This window comes from Epinephelus lanceolatus, chromosome 20 (assembly GCF_041903045.1).
Source record: "Epinephelus lanceolatus isolate andai-2023 chromosome 20, ASM4190304v1, whole genome shotgun sequence".
NCBI classification, from domain to species: Eukaryota; Metazoa; Chordata; class Actinopteri; order Perciformes; family Serranidae; genus Epinephelus; species Epinephelus lanceolatus.
In genome coordinates this window covers 8142171-8162606 of record NC_135753.1, presented here as the reverse complement: position 1 = coordinate 8162606, position 20436 = coordinate 8142171, and the positions used below count along the sequence as shown (strand labels likewise).

The 20436-nt window shown below is 39.5% G+C and overlaps 1 protein-coding gene across 3 annotated transcripts; it reads left to right on the top strand.

Annotated features, from left to right (window-relative positions):
- The first annotated feature begins 230 nt into the window (after positions 1-230).
- Positions 231-16131, top strand: LOC144458924 (CD276 antigen-like). 3 transcript variants are annotated; one of them, XM_078162766.1, is made up of 8 exons: positions 231-359; positions 3005-3036; positions 3146-3246; positions 8400-8720; positions 9021-9281; positions 9384-9674; positions 11600-11699; positions 12196-16131. In XM_078162766.1, the coding sequence occupies exons 3-8, from the start codon at positions 3180-3182 to the stop codon at positions 12212-12214; spliced, it is 1059 nt and encodes a 352-aa protein (XP_078018892.1). In that variant the 5' UTR covers positions 231-359; positions 3005-3036; positions 3146-3179; the 3' UTR covers positions 12215-16131. The 3 variants fall into 3 exon arrangements, with proteins under 3 accessions (XP_078018892.1, XP_078018891.1, XP_078018893.1); XM_078162765.1 differs by having other exon boundaries at positions 3005-3040; XM_078162767.1 differs by lacking the exon at positions 3005-3036 and having other exon boundaries at positions 239-359.
- The last annotated feature ends 4305 nt before the right edge of the window (positions 16132-20436 follow it).

Genomic DNA, 20436 nt, shown 5'->3' with positions numbered 1-20436 from the left:
CTTTTTATTCTTTGTTTAACATGCAAAGCACTTTGTAGCTTGGATTTTGAAAGGTACAATTTAAAGATAAAAGTTACTATAATTATACAGATATTAAGGATTATAAAAGGGGTGGAAGGTGTCACAGTCCACACCCAGTCTTTAACAGTGAGCCAGCCCTGATTTATGACTTCCGTTCATGGAACAGATAACAAGTCAGCCCAGTTAGGCAGCATTGAGCATAGTTACCTGTATGACAGTACATTCATTCTACTACAGTGTCCAGTGTCTACAGAGGAAATTTAAAAGGAGGATGACTGGGGTCAAGTGTGTCATGTTGGTGGTGGTCCTGACCTTTCTGCTGAGTCTTACAAGAGGAGGTGAGTGATACATTCACAGTCTGTCTGATCTGATTCCAGTCTGAACAGAAATAACAGACATGTCTTGGTTACCTTTATGAGAGAAAGGAAAGACAGAAGGAAATATAATGAATGGAAGTAAGACTTAAAAGGTCTGTTTTAAGATATTATCCTCTGAAACAGGGCATGGACTGAGTTTTGTTTGTGCTACTTAGTGACAGTGTTCTCATTTAAGTCACAGCTGTCACAGCTGTGACTGAGGTTTATCAGTGTAACTTCCACCTGGAAATACAATCAGCTGCTGAGTTTCACTGGTCTGAGCACAATAAATATTAACTGCAACTAAAATCACATATCTTAAAATGTTGCCACATAACAGTGAAACTACATGCATATGGGTACAAACCATGAAAGTTAGATGGAAAAATCTTTTCACAGTAAACTCTGAGTTTTTTACGGCTGCATCAGAGATATTGTGGATGTTTTGTGCATCATTTTAAACGTATTTACCTAAAATTTAGTTCTTCATATTTGGTGTCTTTTAAAAGTTAAGGATTAAGTGGGGACTTATTACAAACAATATAGCGGATTAGGAAAATATTTTTTTGAGAATCAAATATAAAGTATCAGTTGTAGGCAACAAGTGGACTACAGTTAAATTAATCTGCTGTAAAGAAGCACAAGATTAAGGACATTATGTTCTCTGCTTTAACTGGAGGTGCTGCAGAACCAGTCAGGACACACACACATCATTTCATTCTTTACCTCTATCTACTGCACCATAGCTGTCTAATGGCACCTTACAACTTAAATATTCACAGGAAGCACAAAACTGTTTCTGTTGTTTATCAGTTTATATTTGTTTACATTTATTTTCACCACTTGTGTTTATATTTTTTGATTAATGCACTACATGTTTTTACCTGTGTTTGTATTTTGTAATTCACACCTTATGTTTCATTCTTTTGTTTTGCACTGAGGAAAATATCATTTCATACAGTACAGGCCAAAAGTTTGGACACACCTTCTCATTCAATGCGTTTTCTTTATTTACATGACTATTTACACTGTAGATTCTCACTGAAGGCATCAAAACTATGAATGAACACATGTGGAGTTATGTACTTAACAAAAAAAGGTGAAATAACTGAAAACATGTTTTATACTCTAGTTTCTTCAAAATAGCCACCCTTTGCTCTGATTACTGCTTTGCACACTCTTGGCATTCTCTCCATGAGCTTCAAGAGGTAGTCACCTGAAATGGTTTCCACTTCACAGGTGTGCCTTATCAGGGTTAATTAGTGGAATTTCTTGCTTTATCAATGGGGTTGGGACCATCAGTTGTGTTGTGCAGAAGTCAGGTTAATACACAGCCGACAGCCCTATTGGACAACTGTTAAAATTCATATTATGGCAAGAACCAATCAGCTAACTAAAGAAAAACGAGTGGCCATCATGACTTTAACAAATGAAGGTCAGTCAGTCCGGAAAATTGCAAAAACTTTAAATGTGTCCCCAAGTGGAGTCGCAAAAACCATCAAGCGCTACAACCAAACTGGCACACATGAGGACCGACCCAGGAAAGGAAGACCAAGAGTCACCTCTGCTTCTGAGGATAAGTTCATCCGAGTCACCAGCCTCAGAAATGGCAAGTTAACAGCAGCTCAGATCAGAGACCAGATGAATGCCACACAGAGTTCTAGCAGCAGACCCATCTCTAGAACAACTGTTAAGAGGAGACTGCGCCAATCAGGCCTTCATGGTCAAATAGCTGCTAGGAAACCACTGCTAAGGAGAGGCAACAAGCACAAGAGATTTGTTTGGGCCAAGAAACACAAGGAATGGACATTAGACCAGTGGAAATCTGTGCTTTGGTCTGATGAGTCCAAATTTGAGATCTTTGGTTCCAACCGCCGTGTCTTTGTGAGACGCAGAAAAGGTGAACGGATGGATTCCACATGCCTGGTTCCCACTGTGAAGCATGGAGGAGGAGGTGTGATGGTGTGGGGGTGTTTTGCTGGTGACACTGTTGGGGATTTATTCAAAATTGAAGGCACACTGAACCAGCATGGCTACCACAGCATCCTGCAGCAACATGCCATCCCATCCGCTTTGCGTTTAGTTGGACGATCATTTATTTTTCAACAGGACAATGACCCCAAACACACCTCCAGGCTGTGTAAGGGCTATTTGACCAAGAAGGAGAGTGATGGAGTGCTGCGGCAGATGACCTGGCCTCCACAGTCACCGGACCTGAACCCAATCGAGATGGTTTGGGGTGAGCTGGACCGCAGACTGAAGGCAAAGGGGCCAACAAGTGCTAAACACCTCTGGGAACTCCTTCAAGACTGTTGGAAAACCATTTCAGGTGACTACCTCTTGAAGCTCATGGAGAGAATGCCAAGAGTGTGCAAAGCAGTAATCAGAGCAAAGGGTGGCTATTTTGAAGAAACTAGAATATAAAACATGTTTTCAGTTATTTCACCTTTTTTTGTTAAGTACATAACTCCACATGTGTTCATTCATAGTTTTGATGCCTTCAGTGAGAATCTACAATGTAAATAGTCATGAAAATAAAGAAAACGCATTGAATGAGAAGGTGTGTCCAAACTTTTGGCCTGTACTGTATGTGTCACAATAAAGTCTCTCCTCTCTTTCATCTCTAGCATGAAAGATTTTCCCTGACTCATGACTCTTAGTAAGTGAGTACACCTGATATATTTCAGATAACAAGTCAGACCAGTTAGACGGTCTTGATGTGAGTGTTTTTACCTATGTGAATGTACTGTACATTCTTTCCATCACAGTGTACAGTGTCAACAGAGGAAAGGTAACAGGAGGATGACTGGGGTCAAGTGTGTCGTGTTGGTGGTGGTCCTGACCTTTCTGCTGAGTCTTGCAAGAGGAGGTGAGTGAAACGTTCACAGTCGGTACCTAATTGGTCTGATAGTTTTGTTTTAAGATATTATCCTCTGAAAAAACAGGACAAGAACTGAGTTTTTTTGTTCTGCTTAGTGATATTTATCACATGAAAACTGTTAACAGCAGTGACTGTATAAAAATAAAAAGGACATAAAATAGGATAAAAAACACGTATGTATGTTTTTATGTTTTTTATCCTCTTTTATTGCCTTTTTTATTGTATCGGGACCTGAGTACACATTTCGCTCTGTAGTGTGCAGACATGTACTGAGTGACAATAAACGAACCTTTGACCTTTGACTGAGGTTTATCAAAGTAACTTCTCCCTGGAAATACAACCAGCTGCTAAGTGTCACCGGTCTGAGCACACTAAACATTGTACTGTATCGGGGTGGAGACAAACCTAATCTAACAAATCTAAATCAAATCTAACATCTCAGAATGTTGCCAGATAACACTGCAACTACATGCATCTGGCTGTAAACCACTAGAGTTAGATGGTAAGACTATTGAACACTGTGTGTTTTTATGCCTGCATCTGATATACTGTGGATGTTTTGTGCATCATTTTAGACACATTTACCACTAATTCAGCCTTTCATATTCAGTGTCTTTGAAAACTTCTCCACTAGAGTTTAAAATAAAGTTCTGTTGTTTTCAACAATATGTAGCTGCGCAGCATGAGTCTGAGCAGACTTTAAATGAGTTTAAACTTTAAACTCATACAGTAATTAATAAACAATACGTGTAATATCTACTAAGAGATACAACATATTAAAATGTCTTTATTTAGGTCAAACGTCAAGTGGCAGAGTCCAGATTAATTATAAAATCTTGGATAAAAAAAACAAACATTTTCATTGAGAGTAACCTGCATAACCTGTCACAACACATTCACACACTCGATGACATCTGACCTGCCCACTTTTCTTTTAACACGGCCTGTAGTAAGCACGGCACGGATTCGTGTTTTAAATTCCTGATGACAATACTTCCTCATTCCTGAAAACTGTTGCTGCCAGATCCCAACCCATGTATCATTACTAGCAGTAGTGAGCAGCATTCTTATGGTTATTGTTGTTATGAATGAAAGTACTTATTATGTTAAAGATTCAAAATGTATATTTAAAATAATATATTCCTGATTCCTCCATCTTAACACATTAAAAAGTAAAGCTTACCCACCTTATTCCTGAGGGCACTACTATAGAAATGATTATGTGCGCAACATCCAGTGAGATAGCAAAAGTAGCAGTAAGCTAGTTAGTCTCATAGACTGTCCGTGGTCAGCTAGCACTGGTTCCTTCCTTGTTTCCTTGTAATTTGCCTTCAGTTTAGCAAATACTGATTTATTTTTTAACAAATATTTAACTAATGTTAACTCAGCATTTTCTAAAATGTCTTGGCGGAGCTCTGATACCTGTGTCTGTAACGACTAACAACCAGTCTAAGCTAAATTTTTGTATTCAGCAACTGTGTGTTGAACATGTAACCAGAACACAAATGGATTGTTCCTGCTGCTTAAGGTACCATTGATATGAGAAATAAAAACACAAGAGTTTCACGAGACATAGTGAAAAAGTATTATATGAGAATATGCAGAAGAGAATGACATGTAGAATGACAGGTCCGTCACTCAACGTCAGTACATGATATCCCTGTATTTCCCCATCTGACTATATTCTCAACCTACATTACAAAATTGCGCGTTATAAAATAAACTCAGCAACATAAATATATATTTAGTCATTAGGGCTGAGAATGTGTTACTGATTTACCATGCTTCCTTTATATCGTATGAAAAAATGAATGCCAAAAGTTATTTCTTGTACTACTACTTTATATTACTATTACTGAAGTCTGCTGCGAAATCAGTATCATGTTTCGCTCAGAACAATTTTTAATAAATCAGAAGTTGAAAAAATGTGTAAACTGCGTCGTTAACGCAGATGAGTGGGGGATTAGCTGGGAAACATCACATTTATTCACTTTACATGGAGCTACAGTTAATACTGAATTATGTGTTAGTATCTCTTAATAAGTCATCAGAAATCAGAAATCATCTTTAGAAGGAGCAGATGTTTACCTTAAACTAGCTCAGGACATGTTAACGTTGACAGTATTTTAACAGAGCAAGGCAAGCTAACTGTTAGCGTGCTCAGTTGAAAAGGAAAAAAGAAAAAAAATACCTTGAGATGGCTGTCAGAGATGGCAGAGGTATGATCACATAATCCAGTTTGAGCTATAACAGGTGGTGAGTTTGACGTTTTATTTCTCAATTGCTCTTGGAGAGAAGAATAGAGTACTGTAAACAAACTGTTAATGCCACCTACCTACTTTTGTTTATACAGAATGCACCTTTTTCAGGGCAATGAGGGATGTGAGCAAGTAACAAAACGTGTAGCTCAGCGTGTGACGTAAACAGGCTGGTCAGTCCTTCTGCGATTCTCTCATAAGTCGGCCCGTCCTTTACCACCCCCGTCATTTGACGGTTAATGGGCTCTTCGTTTGCAAGGGCAAGAAGGGTGCGCAATTCTTTGTCTCCCCAGTTGCTCATCTTTACAGTGTCTGTCAGGTTTGTGTTTCCCTCTTGCTACTAGCTGCTCGCTAATTCCTGCTATCACCTGTTTCCTGTTTATCCACCGCCAGTGGGTCACACGTGAGGCGGGTCCGCCAATATTACTCTACCCTACCAGGTGGAAAATTGGGCCCCTCGGATCAACTCGCCAATCCGCCTCTGTGTGTATAAACGCCGGGAAAACGGCCCAACATTCATGGAAAATGCTTGTTTTTTACATCACTGCTTTCACAGTGGGGTTTGTGCCCCCAAAAGCAGGTATTTAAAGTCAAAACATAATCTTTTTTTCTAACCCATAACCAAATGTTGTTGTTTTTTGCCTAACCCTAACTGTGTGTTAACAACGGCATTGTTGAAACATAAAGTTTCCCCCTATCTGCTACTTAATGTATCCGTGGTTTGCAGAAACATACAATTCCAGCAAATTTTTAATGGTGATTAAGTTGGCAACCTGACAGGCCATTGTAAACTGTCATTGCTTGGTTGTAAAGAATCACAGGTTAAAAAGGATTTAATAACTAAAAGCTAATTCTTACAGTCATGTTTTTTCTTAAGATTCCTGTTTGAGTTGCTTCTGTGTTGTTCACTGCACAGAAGGAAGCCTGCATCTGCTCATGGATGAGAGGCTTGTACTTGTGAAAGCCCATGGCCGTTAAGTGGTAACTTTAGCTCGCTCAGTGGTGCTAGGTGAGCTAGCAGTAGATGCATGCTTCGTTCAGCACAGTGATACAGTTGGCAGGTGTAGTTCGGTGGATAGAAAATAGTTCCTACAAGAAACTACTCACAACAAGGTCTGTGGATTATCTTGAGTAACCAGGGGCCTGTATCACGAAGCAGGATTTTGTCTTAGCAAGGTAACTTCAGGGTTAACCCTGGGTTTTTGGTCTCACGAAGCCGGTTCAGTTCTTATCGGGGTAGATCACCATGGTAACTTACTCTGAATGGCTATCCTGCTCCGGAGCAGGGTAAGTTCAGGGTTGAATCTGATCCTATAAAAAGCACCACCTACTGGCCAATCAGCTGTTCGGAAAAAAATGACTCCGCTGACAGAAATGCAGCCCAGTCATGACGGGAAGTTTAATTAATTTGATTGATTTTGATTTGAAAGTTTATTTTGAACATTAAAAAAGAAAAGAAAGCAACAACAACAGACAATGAAAAGATTGTTCAAAAAGGAGTGGAAAGAAGTCGAAATTTCATCCCACCCCTTCATAAGAAAGAAACTGATAATTTGCAGACACTTAATAGCACAAACGTTTTTTTTTTGTTGGAGGAAATGATCCCTGTTAAAGATAATGGGCCTAATGGACAGCTTTGCTGCTGGAAATGTGGAAAGTAGCCTATCATGTCTACAATTCATGGTGTTTGAGGGATTTTCCTTTTTGTTTTTTAAAGAGACTAGGTATATTTTTGCGCAGCTGTTAATTTCTAACACAGCTCAATATCAGGATGATTTTATTCAGACTATCAATTTGGTGTTGATATGATTTAATTGTGACGTCGGCTTTAAGCTTTATTGTAGCATATATAACGTTATGACAAAGAAAACCAATTTATCAGACGCAATGATGTTAGACGATAATTGTAATACACGCAATTCATCTGTGCAGCATTGATTTCATGGGATTCAAGGGTGTGATCAGTGTCAGATGTACAGGTACAGGTACTGTAGCTACTTGAACTAGTGATGAGTAATTTAACCTACACATAATTTTATTTGCTACCTTGTTTTGGTTTGATTTTTCCCTCTCTCCTCCTCTCTTTCTTCTTTCCTGACCCGTTTTTTTTTCTTCTCTATTATGTGATTTCATTGATGTTTTGACAGGGGAATTTCTTTGATAAGCTTTTAGTGGCTTCTAACCTCTCTGGCACTTTTCTTTTTTTAATCTTGTAAATTTTATAATGTCTGTTTTTAACATTATGTGCACATAAACTAATCTAAACATTATTCATCCCGTTATGCGTTGCCATGCATGTTTCCTCCTCCTGCAGCTGCCACGGTGTTGGCCTTTTCTGTAATGTTGCTTTTCTCCTCCTCATATTTTAGTAGAATTAATCTCTGATCCTCACAAGAAATACTTTTTTTCCCCTCACATACGGCGCTCTGTGAGGACGCTCAGTGACGCTGCGCTTCTCTCATGATTGTGATTGGTCCGCTGCGTGCGCGTTCACGGCTCTTGATAAAGCAACCCTGGGTTGATTTACCGAGTTGATATCCAGCCTTGTGATACCGATTATCCTGATTGCCATTGTCAGGGTTAGTCAACCCAGGATAGGTCTGGGTAACCCAGGAAAGGTTGATCTCGCTTCGTGATACAGGCCCCTGGTCATAATTTCTGGAAAGAGACATTGCGGATGAGTTTTTCAGATGTATTTTTTTGGGCACTTTGAGCACCACAAGCCAAGTGCCATCTAGTTCCTTTATACTGGAGGCACTCAGCATCTCACACAAAAACAATCTAGATCAATAAACAGCACTACAGGTAAGAGGAAAAAATATGTTTTTGATTTTGGGGTGGACTGTCCCTTTAAGTTGTGACTTTTTACCCAATGTGTTGCAGATGCCGAAGTGTCCTGTGATTTCATGGGAAGCTGCATCTTATGGTGCAGCTTTCAGGCAGGTGAAGGTCCACTCATCCACTGGTATCAGGAGAAAACAAGAGCCATTCTAGTCCACTCATACTATTACGACCAAGACCAGCTCGGCCTCCAGGATGAGCACTTCAGAGGCAGAACGTCGCTGTTTAAACACCAGATCTCCAGAGGAAACGCCTCACTCCACCTGACAAGGGTGGAGGTTCAAGATCAGGGCAAATATCAGTGCTACACCAGTATCTTAAGTAGCAAGGAGGAGAAGTCCTATATCAATCTAAAAGTGGACGGTATGAGAAACACACAGCGGACAAAAAGTACCTTAATTTCGTATCATTATTTTATGAGAAATTTACAATGTTGATTCAGCCAAAAACATCTTTAACAAAAACACTAGAATAAGAGACTTCAAGTGGTAAAGCAGTGATAGTTATTGTAAGGATACAAATTTAGGTTCTCAGAAACTGTATATCTTCTTGATACTATTTGCTTTTGAGTTTCAACACATGCTCTCTAATAAAAGTCTTATTTCTATAAAGATGACTGTTTTGCACCCCCCACCCCCCACCCTTTCCTTGTTTTTTCTGCAGCTCCAGTTATTAAAGTCAACATTCAGCAGGTAGAAAACAGGATCACCTGCAGCTCAGAGGGGATCTACCCTGAACCTGAGCTCACCTGGTCCACCAACCCTCCATCCAATGTGACCCTCCAGAATAAAACCACAGTCCATCAGACTGAACAGCAGCTCTACAACATCAACAGTTCTCTGATACTTTCAGTTACTGATCTGGTCTACAGCTGCACCGTCAGCACTCGCATAAACAAGAGGAGAGCCAGTTTGTTCAAACAAAGTAAGTGTTTCTAAGAAGACTGATTTAATCTGGAACCAGATTCTGTTAAGAAATACCAGATATGTCATAACTTCTTTACATGTTTGTGTTGAATCATTTCAGCTTCTGTCAATAGTTCAGACACTGAAACAACAATCCCCTGCACTGCTTCAAATGCTTCCCGAACAGGCCTCATCTGGAGGTTCAACTACAGTCAGATCATCCTGAACCAGACCAGGGCCAACGTCCCCTACACAGTGTCAGAGGAGTGGAGGCAGCAGGTGAAGAGTGTGTCTGAGTCAGGCAGCCTCACACTACAGCACTTATCTTCAAATCAGGACGGGATATACACCTGTGAGCTCAGTGATGATGAAGAGACATATGTAACCAACATTAATCTAAAGATTATAGAAGGTAAGATCAAGTCTAGAAATGGGGAAATTGGGTGCTGTTTGGACCCTTTACATAATAAACTATGACCTTCTGTGCTTGGATCCATCAAGGAACCAGTTATGGATCAATTCTTAAATTGGCAGAAAATTGATCAACAATTCAACTGGTTAATTGTTTTAAGTGATTTATAATCTATAATGCAAAAATCATGTGGTGACAGCTTCTTCTATGTTAGGATTTACTGCTTTTTTCATCGATAATTGTAAATAATTTTGAGATGGAGTCAAAAAGGCTTTTTACATAATTTAAAGGCCCAGTGTGTAGGATTAAGGGTAAAGTTAATAAATACAGATTCCATTCCATTAAAAGGCAAATACACTTCTTTTACTAACAGCTGTCATGTCACTTATGCTTATCCTATCTGTTTGCACTGTTAGCAAAGCCACCCAGCTTCAGCCAGTCAATACAGTTAGTAATATAGCAGAATAAACTGTGGTCAAGCTGGCAATCACTCTAATCTCCATGGTCACATCAGCTAACGCTACTACTTGAATAACTGATTAATGCCTTTGAACAGCCCAGATTAAGCTGACAGGGGAGAGCTAGCAGACTTAGCAAAGTTAGCGTTAGGATGTGTGACTACATTAGGTTTTCAAAATGAGGTTTTATAAAATATATACAATGTTATGGAAATACACTTAATTGGATTATATTCAGAAGAATAACCGGTGTCCCTTATAAATTAAAAAGTATATACCACTAACTTGTGAGGGAAATGTCTTTATTCTTTGATTTTTGGGTTGCTGGAAATAAAAATTAACAAGATAATACCTGATGTCTAGTTATCATGCGATGGTTGATGGTGTCATAGGTCCAGCCCAGTTGTCATCATATTGGGCTATATGGGGCCCCCGATTTAAAATGAGTTTGACACTCCTGATTAAGGGGGATATATTGGCAGAAAAAGGATATAGTAAGTATTTTTTAGTTTTCTGTAGTGTATAATCACCTGACAATAAGAATCACTGTGTTTTCATTACCTTAAAATGAGTCATTTATATCCTCATAGGGAGTGGGTCCTCGTCCATGAAGTCCACCATGTTGCACTGCCGTATTTCTACAGTATCCCAGAATGGACAAACCAAATACTGCAACTACTGTCGATAGGGCCATTTGCATTTTTGTATCAGCCAATGTAGTTGGCAGGCCATCTGCAACGAGCTGCACAGCACTGAAAAAATATTAATATTTAATGTGAATAAGTCTCATCTATAAACGTTGCGTACACACAAAACAATGCCTGAAAGACACGTACACCACACATAAGTTGTGATCTATAAAAACAAACTTGACGGGAGAATGTGTGCACCTGTGGCAAAACTCTGACCCATGTATACAAACATTTTGGAGACAGAAATTAAAAGTACAGGGCATTATTATACATTATAATGCCTGTGATATACATTCAACCCAGCATGTTATTTGTGCATATGCTAATGATCCATTAATTTTACAGAAGCACCTTTCAGTTTTTAAAAAATTATAAGCTAACTCAAATCTCACATTGAATTCCACTCTTTATTTCATCAGCCTGCCTCGCCAACTTTAGTTTTCACATATACTCATGTGTTTAATCACTGCAGTGAACACAACTGTGCAAACCCAGAGCACACCGCAGAAACTGCAGTGGCTGCCACACTCTTTTCCTTCTCCAGTCACCTTATGTACATCTTCACCACCTGCACATGTGACTATGTAAATTAACAGAGTTTGGAAATAAAGCCCGCAACAGCTCTTGCGCTCTACACACCGTTCCTTTGATAAACAGAGCATTACATCACTGTAAAAAGTTACCTGACATTTTGATGCTTCAGTATTTGTTACTGTACTTGCAGAAGTTTGATTTGTAAAAACTTGATTGTCATACTCTTTTTTGTTTGTTTCAGACTGTTCAACTAATGTTGGAGCAATTGTAGGCGGGGTGATTGGAGCCATTTTAGCTTTTGCAGTAATCGGAGGCCTGGTATTCTTCTTACGTCAAAACAGGTATCTACAGGTACCTACCTAAGGTACATACCTTCTGTACTGAATACAGTGGTCCTGGTGCACTGTAATGAAGTGTTAAACAGTTAAAGCACAATGCTGTTGTACTTGAATGAATATGTCTAGTGTAATTTTTTCCAAATCAATTTCTGAGACGGGGCGTGCTGCAATTCACAAATTGAATCAATAACTTTAGCACATGTAGTGCTGTACTGCTGATGATTTGTGATGTGAGATGTGTTGTTATAGATCATTTTATTGCATTTATTGATGTAAACGTGTACTGATTTGTGAGAAAAAGACAAATTCCCTTCATGGAACAATAACGTTATATTCTATATGAATTAATTCACAGTTTAAGATCGAATTTAACATTCTCTCAGTTTTAAAAGATAATCAAAGAAAATGTGATAAAAATGTAAACTTAAGACAAAAAAATGAGAGGTAATTCTGAGTATGATGTGTTTCAGCACTGAATATTATTTGATTTTGTTTGCAGACCACAGGGGGTCATTTGACAGATAAGACACATAAAAGCAGGGAAGGACAAAGATGAAGGCACGTATCACCACACCTCTCCGTTGAAATGAAGACTGGTCACGCTGTGCTGCTCTGAAGTGACCATGTATTATATGAATGGGAACAATAAGAGATTAATCTAGTACTGTGCAGAAAATGGAACTATAAACAAAGAGAGCTTGAGCCAAACAAAGAGACAAACATCTCCACTGGGGTTGAAGAATGAACTTATACTTGATGCACTTATTTACTGCACTGAGAACACATTTATAATTCATAAGCTTAATGGCTTAAGCTTAAGGCTTTGCACTACACAATCTGTTTGGCAAGGATTCTATTGGAGACTCCAGGGGTCCGTTTCACAAAGCAGGTTTAGTGAAAACTCAGAGTCTGTTAACCCTGAAATGAGGGAAACTCTGAGTTTTCTGTTTCAAAAAGGGAGGTAACTCAAACCAGAGAAAGAGGGGTAACTCTAGCCTGTTTCAGAGAGAGAGGTAACTTAAGCTCTCGGTCAGTTACCGTAGTAACAGACTCTGTGAACCTAACCTGGTCGGGACCAGGTTTTTCTCAATGAACCTCGAGTTTCTCTCTGTCTCCGCCCTCTTTCAGAGCCACACACTCCATTTGATTTCCTCATTCATTCAGTCAGCAGGCGAGTTTTGGCGTAGCCTAGTTCTGCCGTCTGTCATTAAAAAAAATCATTTAAAAAATCACAGTAAGTATATTAGAAGTCCATTAGGCACAGTAGGTGGCGACTTTTTTCACTAACATGGCATGTCCTTTTGATAACGATCCCGTGGATGAAGACTGCGCAGAGAATTAAATATTCGTCGGGAGATGGTTATCAGACCACGCATAGATGTTTTAGCATTTCCACACAATTATCTTTTTGAGCGGTACCGTTTCACGTCACAGTCCATCATCTATATACACAACCTAATCCGTCCTTACATTTGCAACATTACCAATCGTAGTCATGCTCTCACATCCCAGCAGATATTGTGTGTTGCGCTCATAGACTGTATAAAAATGCGCTGTTTCTTTGCAAATGGAAGTTTTTTGTACAATGTCGGAGATGCTGAGCACTTGAGTAAGGCAACTGTATGCAGGGCGGTCAGAAAAGTGTGCTCATTTTATGGGCATCTGCCTTCTTTCTGTTGGCTGAGTAGAAGTCTGTGTTAGTTTAAATAGGCTTAATTATTTAACAGAACATGATATAGATGAGAAGACATTTATGTGTGTGAAAACAGCATTATGTTGGGGATACAACAACTGCACAGTCAAACAGCCACTTAATATTTACTTTACAATGTAAAACATGATCAAAATGAGGTACCCCCATGAGATTATGCCGAGGTCTTACCTGTTTGAACAATGTTTTTATATTTCATCCTAAACTGCTGCCAAGTGCGCTTCTCCCCCGCGGGATTGCACCTAAATGAAATAAACGAATAGGCTACCATTCAAGCAGTTTTCCCCTGTAATATTATTGTGATTGCAAAGGACAACATTTAAACTTATGCATTCTCCCACACCGTCTCCCTCTCTTTTGCAGCTGTAGCGGTGTTGCACTTCTTTTTGAAAACGTGTTCAAACTCGCCGTATGAGTGCATTAAGATTTCTAATTCTAGTGGGGTGAAAAGCGCAGCCCTCCCCGTCCCCGTTGCCATGGTGACTCGTCGAATCGGGGCTCCATTGATGCTGGCTTTTTATAGTTGTGGTGCACGCGCTTAACTCCAGGTGAAACTACTCCGAGTTGATTAAACTGAATCAAATCAGCTGTTCTGGAACCGGAAACTCAGAGTTTCCTATCTCAGAGTAGATCAACTCAGAGTTCAGGATTTGACTCAGAGTTTGTTGAACCTGTTTTGTGAAACGGACCCCAGCTCTTGTAACATGTTGTTCCTGCTCTAACTGGTGCTCTGATGCTCCACTCAGACTTAATGATGAAGAGGTAAAAACAAAAGTAGACTCACAGAGACTGTTGAGCTGGAACAGAGGCAGCTCTGGTTGTCCTTTAAAAAGCACAAGTCAGAATCTTATCAGCCACAGACTTAATATATGCAGCTTTGCTACCAGCTAGTGGTTAATTATGTACAATGGTGCTATGAAACAGAAATGAAGGCATTTTGGGCTAAAAACTGTATACCTTTGCAGCTAAAAAGGATAAAGATGCTACTTTAAAAGCCCTGAAAATTTCTCAGTCAGCATCTTGCTGTTGGCGATGGGGTTCTACATGAACACATGATTTTCTGTTAACGTTCAAACACTTATTTCACAGAAGAGATTTCTGGATTTTGTTTTTTGTTTTTTTGTTTGTAAGTTGTTTGTGTTTGATTTTTGAGTAATAAAATCATGAGTAACAACTTAGAATGATTTTGTTTCCCAAAATTAAACTTTGTTACTTATTTAGTCATTTATATTAAATGTTGTTGTGACACAAGAAGATGGCTGTATGGACCCTCTGTGCAGCCAGAATATTAAGCTGTGGTGATAATGATGGGAGCAAAGGAGGAAGTCAGGTAGCAAAGAGGGACAAAGTCCATGTAAGGAGGAGGTCAGTGTGGATGGATGCTATTTATTTCATATGGATATGGATATTTCATGACCTTTCCTTTTGGAGTCTTCTTGATTTTCATATGCCCACCACCACCTACACAAAGATGTAGACCTCTCTCTGTCAAACTCAAACCAAACTCCAATCAGACTGTAAAACTAGGCAGTGCTGACAAATATAAACCAAGATTCTGTCACTATATTTCCTATTTCTGGCCTAAAATGTCTTCAGAAACATATTTTAGTGTAGTGTTTTGCTGTAAAACGAGATTTTGTGAACAAGAGGCGGACACCATACTGTTGCCTGTTTTGTAAAAATGGAGGGTGAAAATACTGAGGAGCAGTGCTGATAAAATAAACCAAGATTTTGTTGCTGCGTTGGCTATTTCTCACTTCAAATGTTTTCAGAAACATATTTTAGCTTACCGTTTATCTGTGATTTGAGTATGTACCCTGCCCATCCACATATCATTTCCTCTGGATTAAAGGCCAAACTCGCAATTTGACATTTACCAGTGCAACACAGTGCATTCTGGTGGTTGTAGGTCTTCTACCTACTGAGCAAAAGTGAATGTCACAGCCCTTTTTCTGTGTTCTCTCTGGTGATATTATGCTAAGTTCAAATGAATTAATGTTTTTCTATGACACAGACAGCCTAGTTTTATAAAAACACCATCTTTCCAGCAGTGAAAAACTTGCTGTCAGCAGTGTCGTAGGCATCAGCTGTGTCACACACAAACCAAAATGTCCACAAAGGTTTATCTTTGCTTTTAACCACTTCATTTATTGCTTTTGTTGGGAATAGAATGATTTTATGTGTTTTACTATAAATTGTGTTTCACTATATAAGTTTTAGATGTGTGAACAATGAGAATACTGAGATGATTTCAGCTGATCTGAATGTGTTTGCAGAAGTGGAGAAGTACAAGAGAGGAAGAGACATGAAGTCTGAGGAGCACATACCGCAATGCTTAGATAATTAGTTTCATATATGGTAAAAAGAATAGAAAGTGATGTACAGATAGTAAGGTACAGCACGTGTAGGGAGTTGTGCTGTTCTCTTGTCTTTCAAAACAGGAACCACGCCCCCACCGCCAGCGGGAAGGAGTCAGATTAACACGAGGCAGGGGCGTGGTGTGGTGAAGGAGGAAGTGGAACTGCCAATGAGAAGAGGACAACGCCTCGCGTGCACAATGACACTCTGTTACGCTCAAATATAGGCCTACTGGGTCAGGGGAAGGACAGGAGGTCAGGCTTTGTGAACTGACACACCTTTGTTGTTCGTCAGGGACGTGAAGTTGAGACCCAGAGCTCTGTAATTTTATTCCTTTACTGCTTAATAAACTACCTTGAGACCGAATATCTTCTCCTATTGCTTCATTAAAGAACACGCAGGACTGAGCTCACACATAGCACACTGGAGAGTAGGATGAGCCTCGAGTCCGACACTTTACAACTTGTCTTGCATCCAGGAAGCACATTATTAATCCGTCCATTCAGTAGCCTTACCAAGTTTAAGTTACTGCCACGCTACCTGCAGGCCATGGTCATAAATCTGCACGCTTCCCTCTGCGTGAAACACACCTGGCTGCAATTACCCTTCCAGTATAAATGCAGTCCCACCAAAGAGCATGGATACCAAGAGGCGAAGCTCAGTAGAACGCCCCATAGCAACAAATTCCCCTATGTGTTTCGTCTTACCGCCGCCATTTTGGACCGTCAGCAAACCGCAGCAGACCAGCTTGCATACAAAAACACACAGACAAACTGAAGTATATCGCTATTAATTATGCGTACAATGCTACTCACCTCGTGATAGCTTGGTCACAGCTGCTTTTTCCACGTTTTTGTGAAGCAAAATATAGACTTTAAAAAAACAAAACGAGGAAAAACGGCCGAGATGGCATCTCTACATATTCCATCCACTTATGAGAAGATTAACTTATTTACTCCTTCAAAATCACCCCATAAGCCAATTTACAAAAATAAAAAAAAAATAAAAAATCAATATTTTAACTAGAAATACATTAATGGCAACGTCACATAGTCAGGAATAAAGATTTATTTACAGTTTGTACAGTAAGGGGACAGTAATAATAATAATAATAATAATATATAAGCTATTTCAATATGATATATTTTAATGCTAAAGCAGTAATCAGTTCTGATATAAATGGTCCAAGAGGCCATATATAGGCCTATATATACATATATCTTCCCACGAAAACTGGCATATTGAATTGATATTAAAACACTTTAAAACGTACACCTCTGTCGGGATCCTAGCATAGCCTTAGCCTCTGCTAACTGTCCTCCGGTAACTCCCGTTCAGCCGGGAGGTTGGGTTACGGTTCGCCAGAAGCACAGCTCCAAGCAGAAGCCCACGGTTCACCACCAGCCTGTTCACGTTTCCAACCGCTTTTCCCCACTCAGCGACACACCCGCTGAGGATAAAACTCTGGTTATCGGCAGCTCTATTCTGAGGAACGTGAAATTAGCAACACCAGCGGCCATAGTCAAATGTATCCCTGGGGCCAGAGCGGGCGACATTGAATCAAATTTAAAACTGCTGGCTAAAGCTAAACGTAGATTCAGTAAGATTGTTATTCACGTCGGCGGCAATGACACCCGGTTACGCCAATCGGAGGTCACTAAAATTAATATTGCCTCGGTGTGTGAATATGCAAAAACGATGTCGGACTCCGTAGTTTTCTCTGGACCCCTCCCAAATCTGACCAGTGATGACATGTTTAGCCGCATGTCATCATTTAACCGCTGGCTGTCCAGGTGGTGTCCAGCAAACGATGTGGGTTTTGTTAATAATTGGCAAACTTTCTGGGGAAAACCTGGTCTTATTAGGAGAGACGGCATTCACCCCACTTTGGATGGAGCTGCTCTCATTTCTAGGAACCTGGCAAATTTTATTAGTAATTTAAATCCCTGACAACCCAGAGTTGAGACCAGGACAGAGAGTTGCAGTCCTAAACGCCTCTCTGAGCTTCTAGTTCAGTTACCCAGCCATAGTTTTCATAGTTTTATACAAACGGTGTCTGTCCCCCGACCACCTAAATTATTTAAATCTAAAATTAAACAAAGAGGAGTTGTGCATAACAACCTCATAAAAATTAAAACCTCTTCTGTGACAGAAAGACAAAACAGGAGAATTAAATGCGGACTGTTAAATATCAGGTCTCTATCGTCTAAAGCAGTGTTAGTAAACGAATTAATATCAGATAATCATATTGATTTACTCAGTCTCACTGAAACCTGGCTGTGTCAAGATGAATATGTTAGTCTAAATGAGTCCACTCCTCCCAGTCATAATAATACCCACATTCCTCGAGGCAGCGGCCGAGGAGGGGGAGTTGCAGCCATTTTTAACTCTAGTCTGTTAATCAGCCCTAAACCTAAACTAGATTATAATTCATTTGAAAGCCTCGTTCTTAGTGTTTTACATCCGACCTGGAAAACCTTGCAGCCACTTTTATTTGTTATAGTGTACCGTGCTCCTGGCCCGTATTCTGAATTTGTATCTGAATTCTCAGAGTTTTTATCCAGTTTAGTTCTTAAATCAGATAAAGTTATTATTGTAGGCGATTTTAACATTCATGTCGACGTTGATAATGACTCCCTGGCTACCGCGTTTATCTCATTAATAGACTCCATTGGCTTCAGTCAGGGTGTACATGAACCCACTCACTGTTTTAACCATACCCTCGATCTAGTTCTGACGTATGGAATTGAAATTGATAACCTAAAAGTCTTTCCACAGAATCCCTTGCTATCAGATCATTATCTGATTACTTTTGATTTCTTTTTACTCGATTACACGCCACTTAGCAACAGTTACTATACTAGATGTTTATCAGATAGTGCTGTCACAAAATTTAAGGAAAAGATTACTTCGTCGTTAAATTCAATACCAATACCTTCAGTAACAGAGGTTTCCCGTGCCGACTTTAACCTCTCCCAAATTGATCATTTTGTTGATAGTGCCGTAGGCTCGCTGCGAACAACGCTCGACTCTGTAGCTCCTCTTAAAAAGAAGTTAACAAAGCAAAGAAAGTTTGCTCCTTGGTATAACTCTCAAACCAGTAGGTTAAAACAAATATCGCGAAAATTTGAAAGGAATTGGCGATTAACCAAACTGGAAGAATCTCGTTTAATCTGGACAGACAGTCTCAAAACTTATAAGAGGGGCCTCCGCAATGCCAGAGCAAACTATTACTCAGCATTAATAGAAGAAAACAAGAACAACCCCAGGTTTCTTTTCAGCACTGTAGCCAGGCTGACTGAGAGTCAAAGCTCTATTGAGCCTTGTATTCCTTTAGCCCTTAGCAGTAATGATTTTATGAGCTTTTTTAATGACAAAATTCTAACTATTAGAGGCAAAATTCATGACCTCCTGCCCTCGGATGGTAGGCCTACCTATCTAACCTCAAACACAGCTGTAGAATCTAATATATATTTAGATTGCTTCTCCCCAATTTCTCTTCAAGAATTGACCGCAGTGATTTCTTCATCTAAATCATCAACGTGTCTCTTAGACCCCATCCCAACTAGGCTACTTAAGGAGGTCTTTCCTTTAGTTAACACTCATATATTAGATATGATCAATATATCCCTATTAACAGGCTATGTACCACAGTCTTTTAAGGTAGCTGTAATTAAACCTCTCCTAAAAAAGCCCACCCTGGATCCAGAGGTGTTAGCCAACTATAGACCAATATCTAATCTTCCCTTTATGTCAAAGATCCTTGAGAAAGTAGTCGCAGACCAGCTGTGTGATTTTCTCCAGGATAATAATTTATTTGAGGAATTTCAGTCAGGATTTAGAGTGCATCATAGCACTGAGACAGCTCTAGTTAAAATTACAAATGACCTTCTGATTGCTTCAGACAAAGGACTCGTCTCTGTTCTTGTTTTATTAGATCTTAGTGCAGCGTTTGACACAATTGACCATCAAATTCTACTGCAGAGACTGGATCACTTAATTGGCCTAAAAGGTTCAGCACTAAGCTGGTTTAAATCTTATTTATCTGATCGTTTTCAATTTGTTGACGTTCGTAATGAATCATCCTTACGTACCAAAGTTTGTTTTGGAGTTCCGCAAGGTTCTGTGCTCGGACCAATCCTATTTACTCTATATATGCTTCCTTTAGGTAACATCATTAGAAATCACTCTATAAACTTCCATTGTTATGCGGATGATACACAGTTGTATTTATCGATGAAGCCAGAAGAAAGTAATCAATTAACTAAACTCCATAACTGCCTTAAAGACATAAAAAATTGGATGAGCACCAATTTCCTGATGTTAAATTCAGACAAAACTGAAGTTATTGTTCTTGGCCCCAAACAACTCAGAGACTCTTTATCTGATGACATAGTTTCTCTAGATGGCATTGCTCTGGCCTCTAGCACTACCGTAAGAAACCTCGGAGTAATATTTGATCAAGATTTGTCTTTTAATTCTCATTTAAAGCAAACCTCACGGACTGCATTTTTTCATCTGCGTAATATTGCGAAAATTAGGCCTATCCTGACCCGAAAAGATGCAGAAAAATTGGTCCACGCTTTTGTTACCTCAAGGCTGGATTACTGTAACTCTCTATTATCAGGTAGCTCTAGTAAGTCCTTAAAAACTCTCCAGCTAATTCAGAAT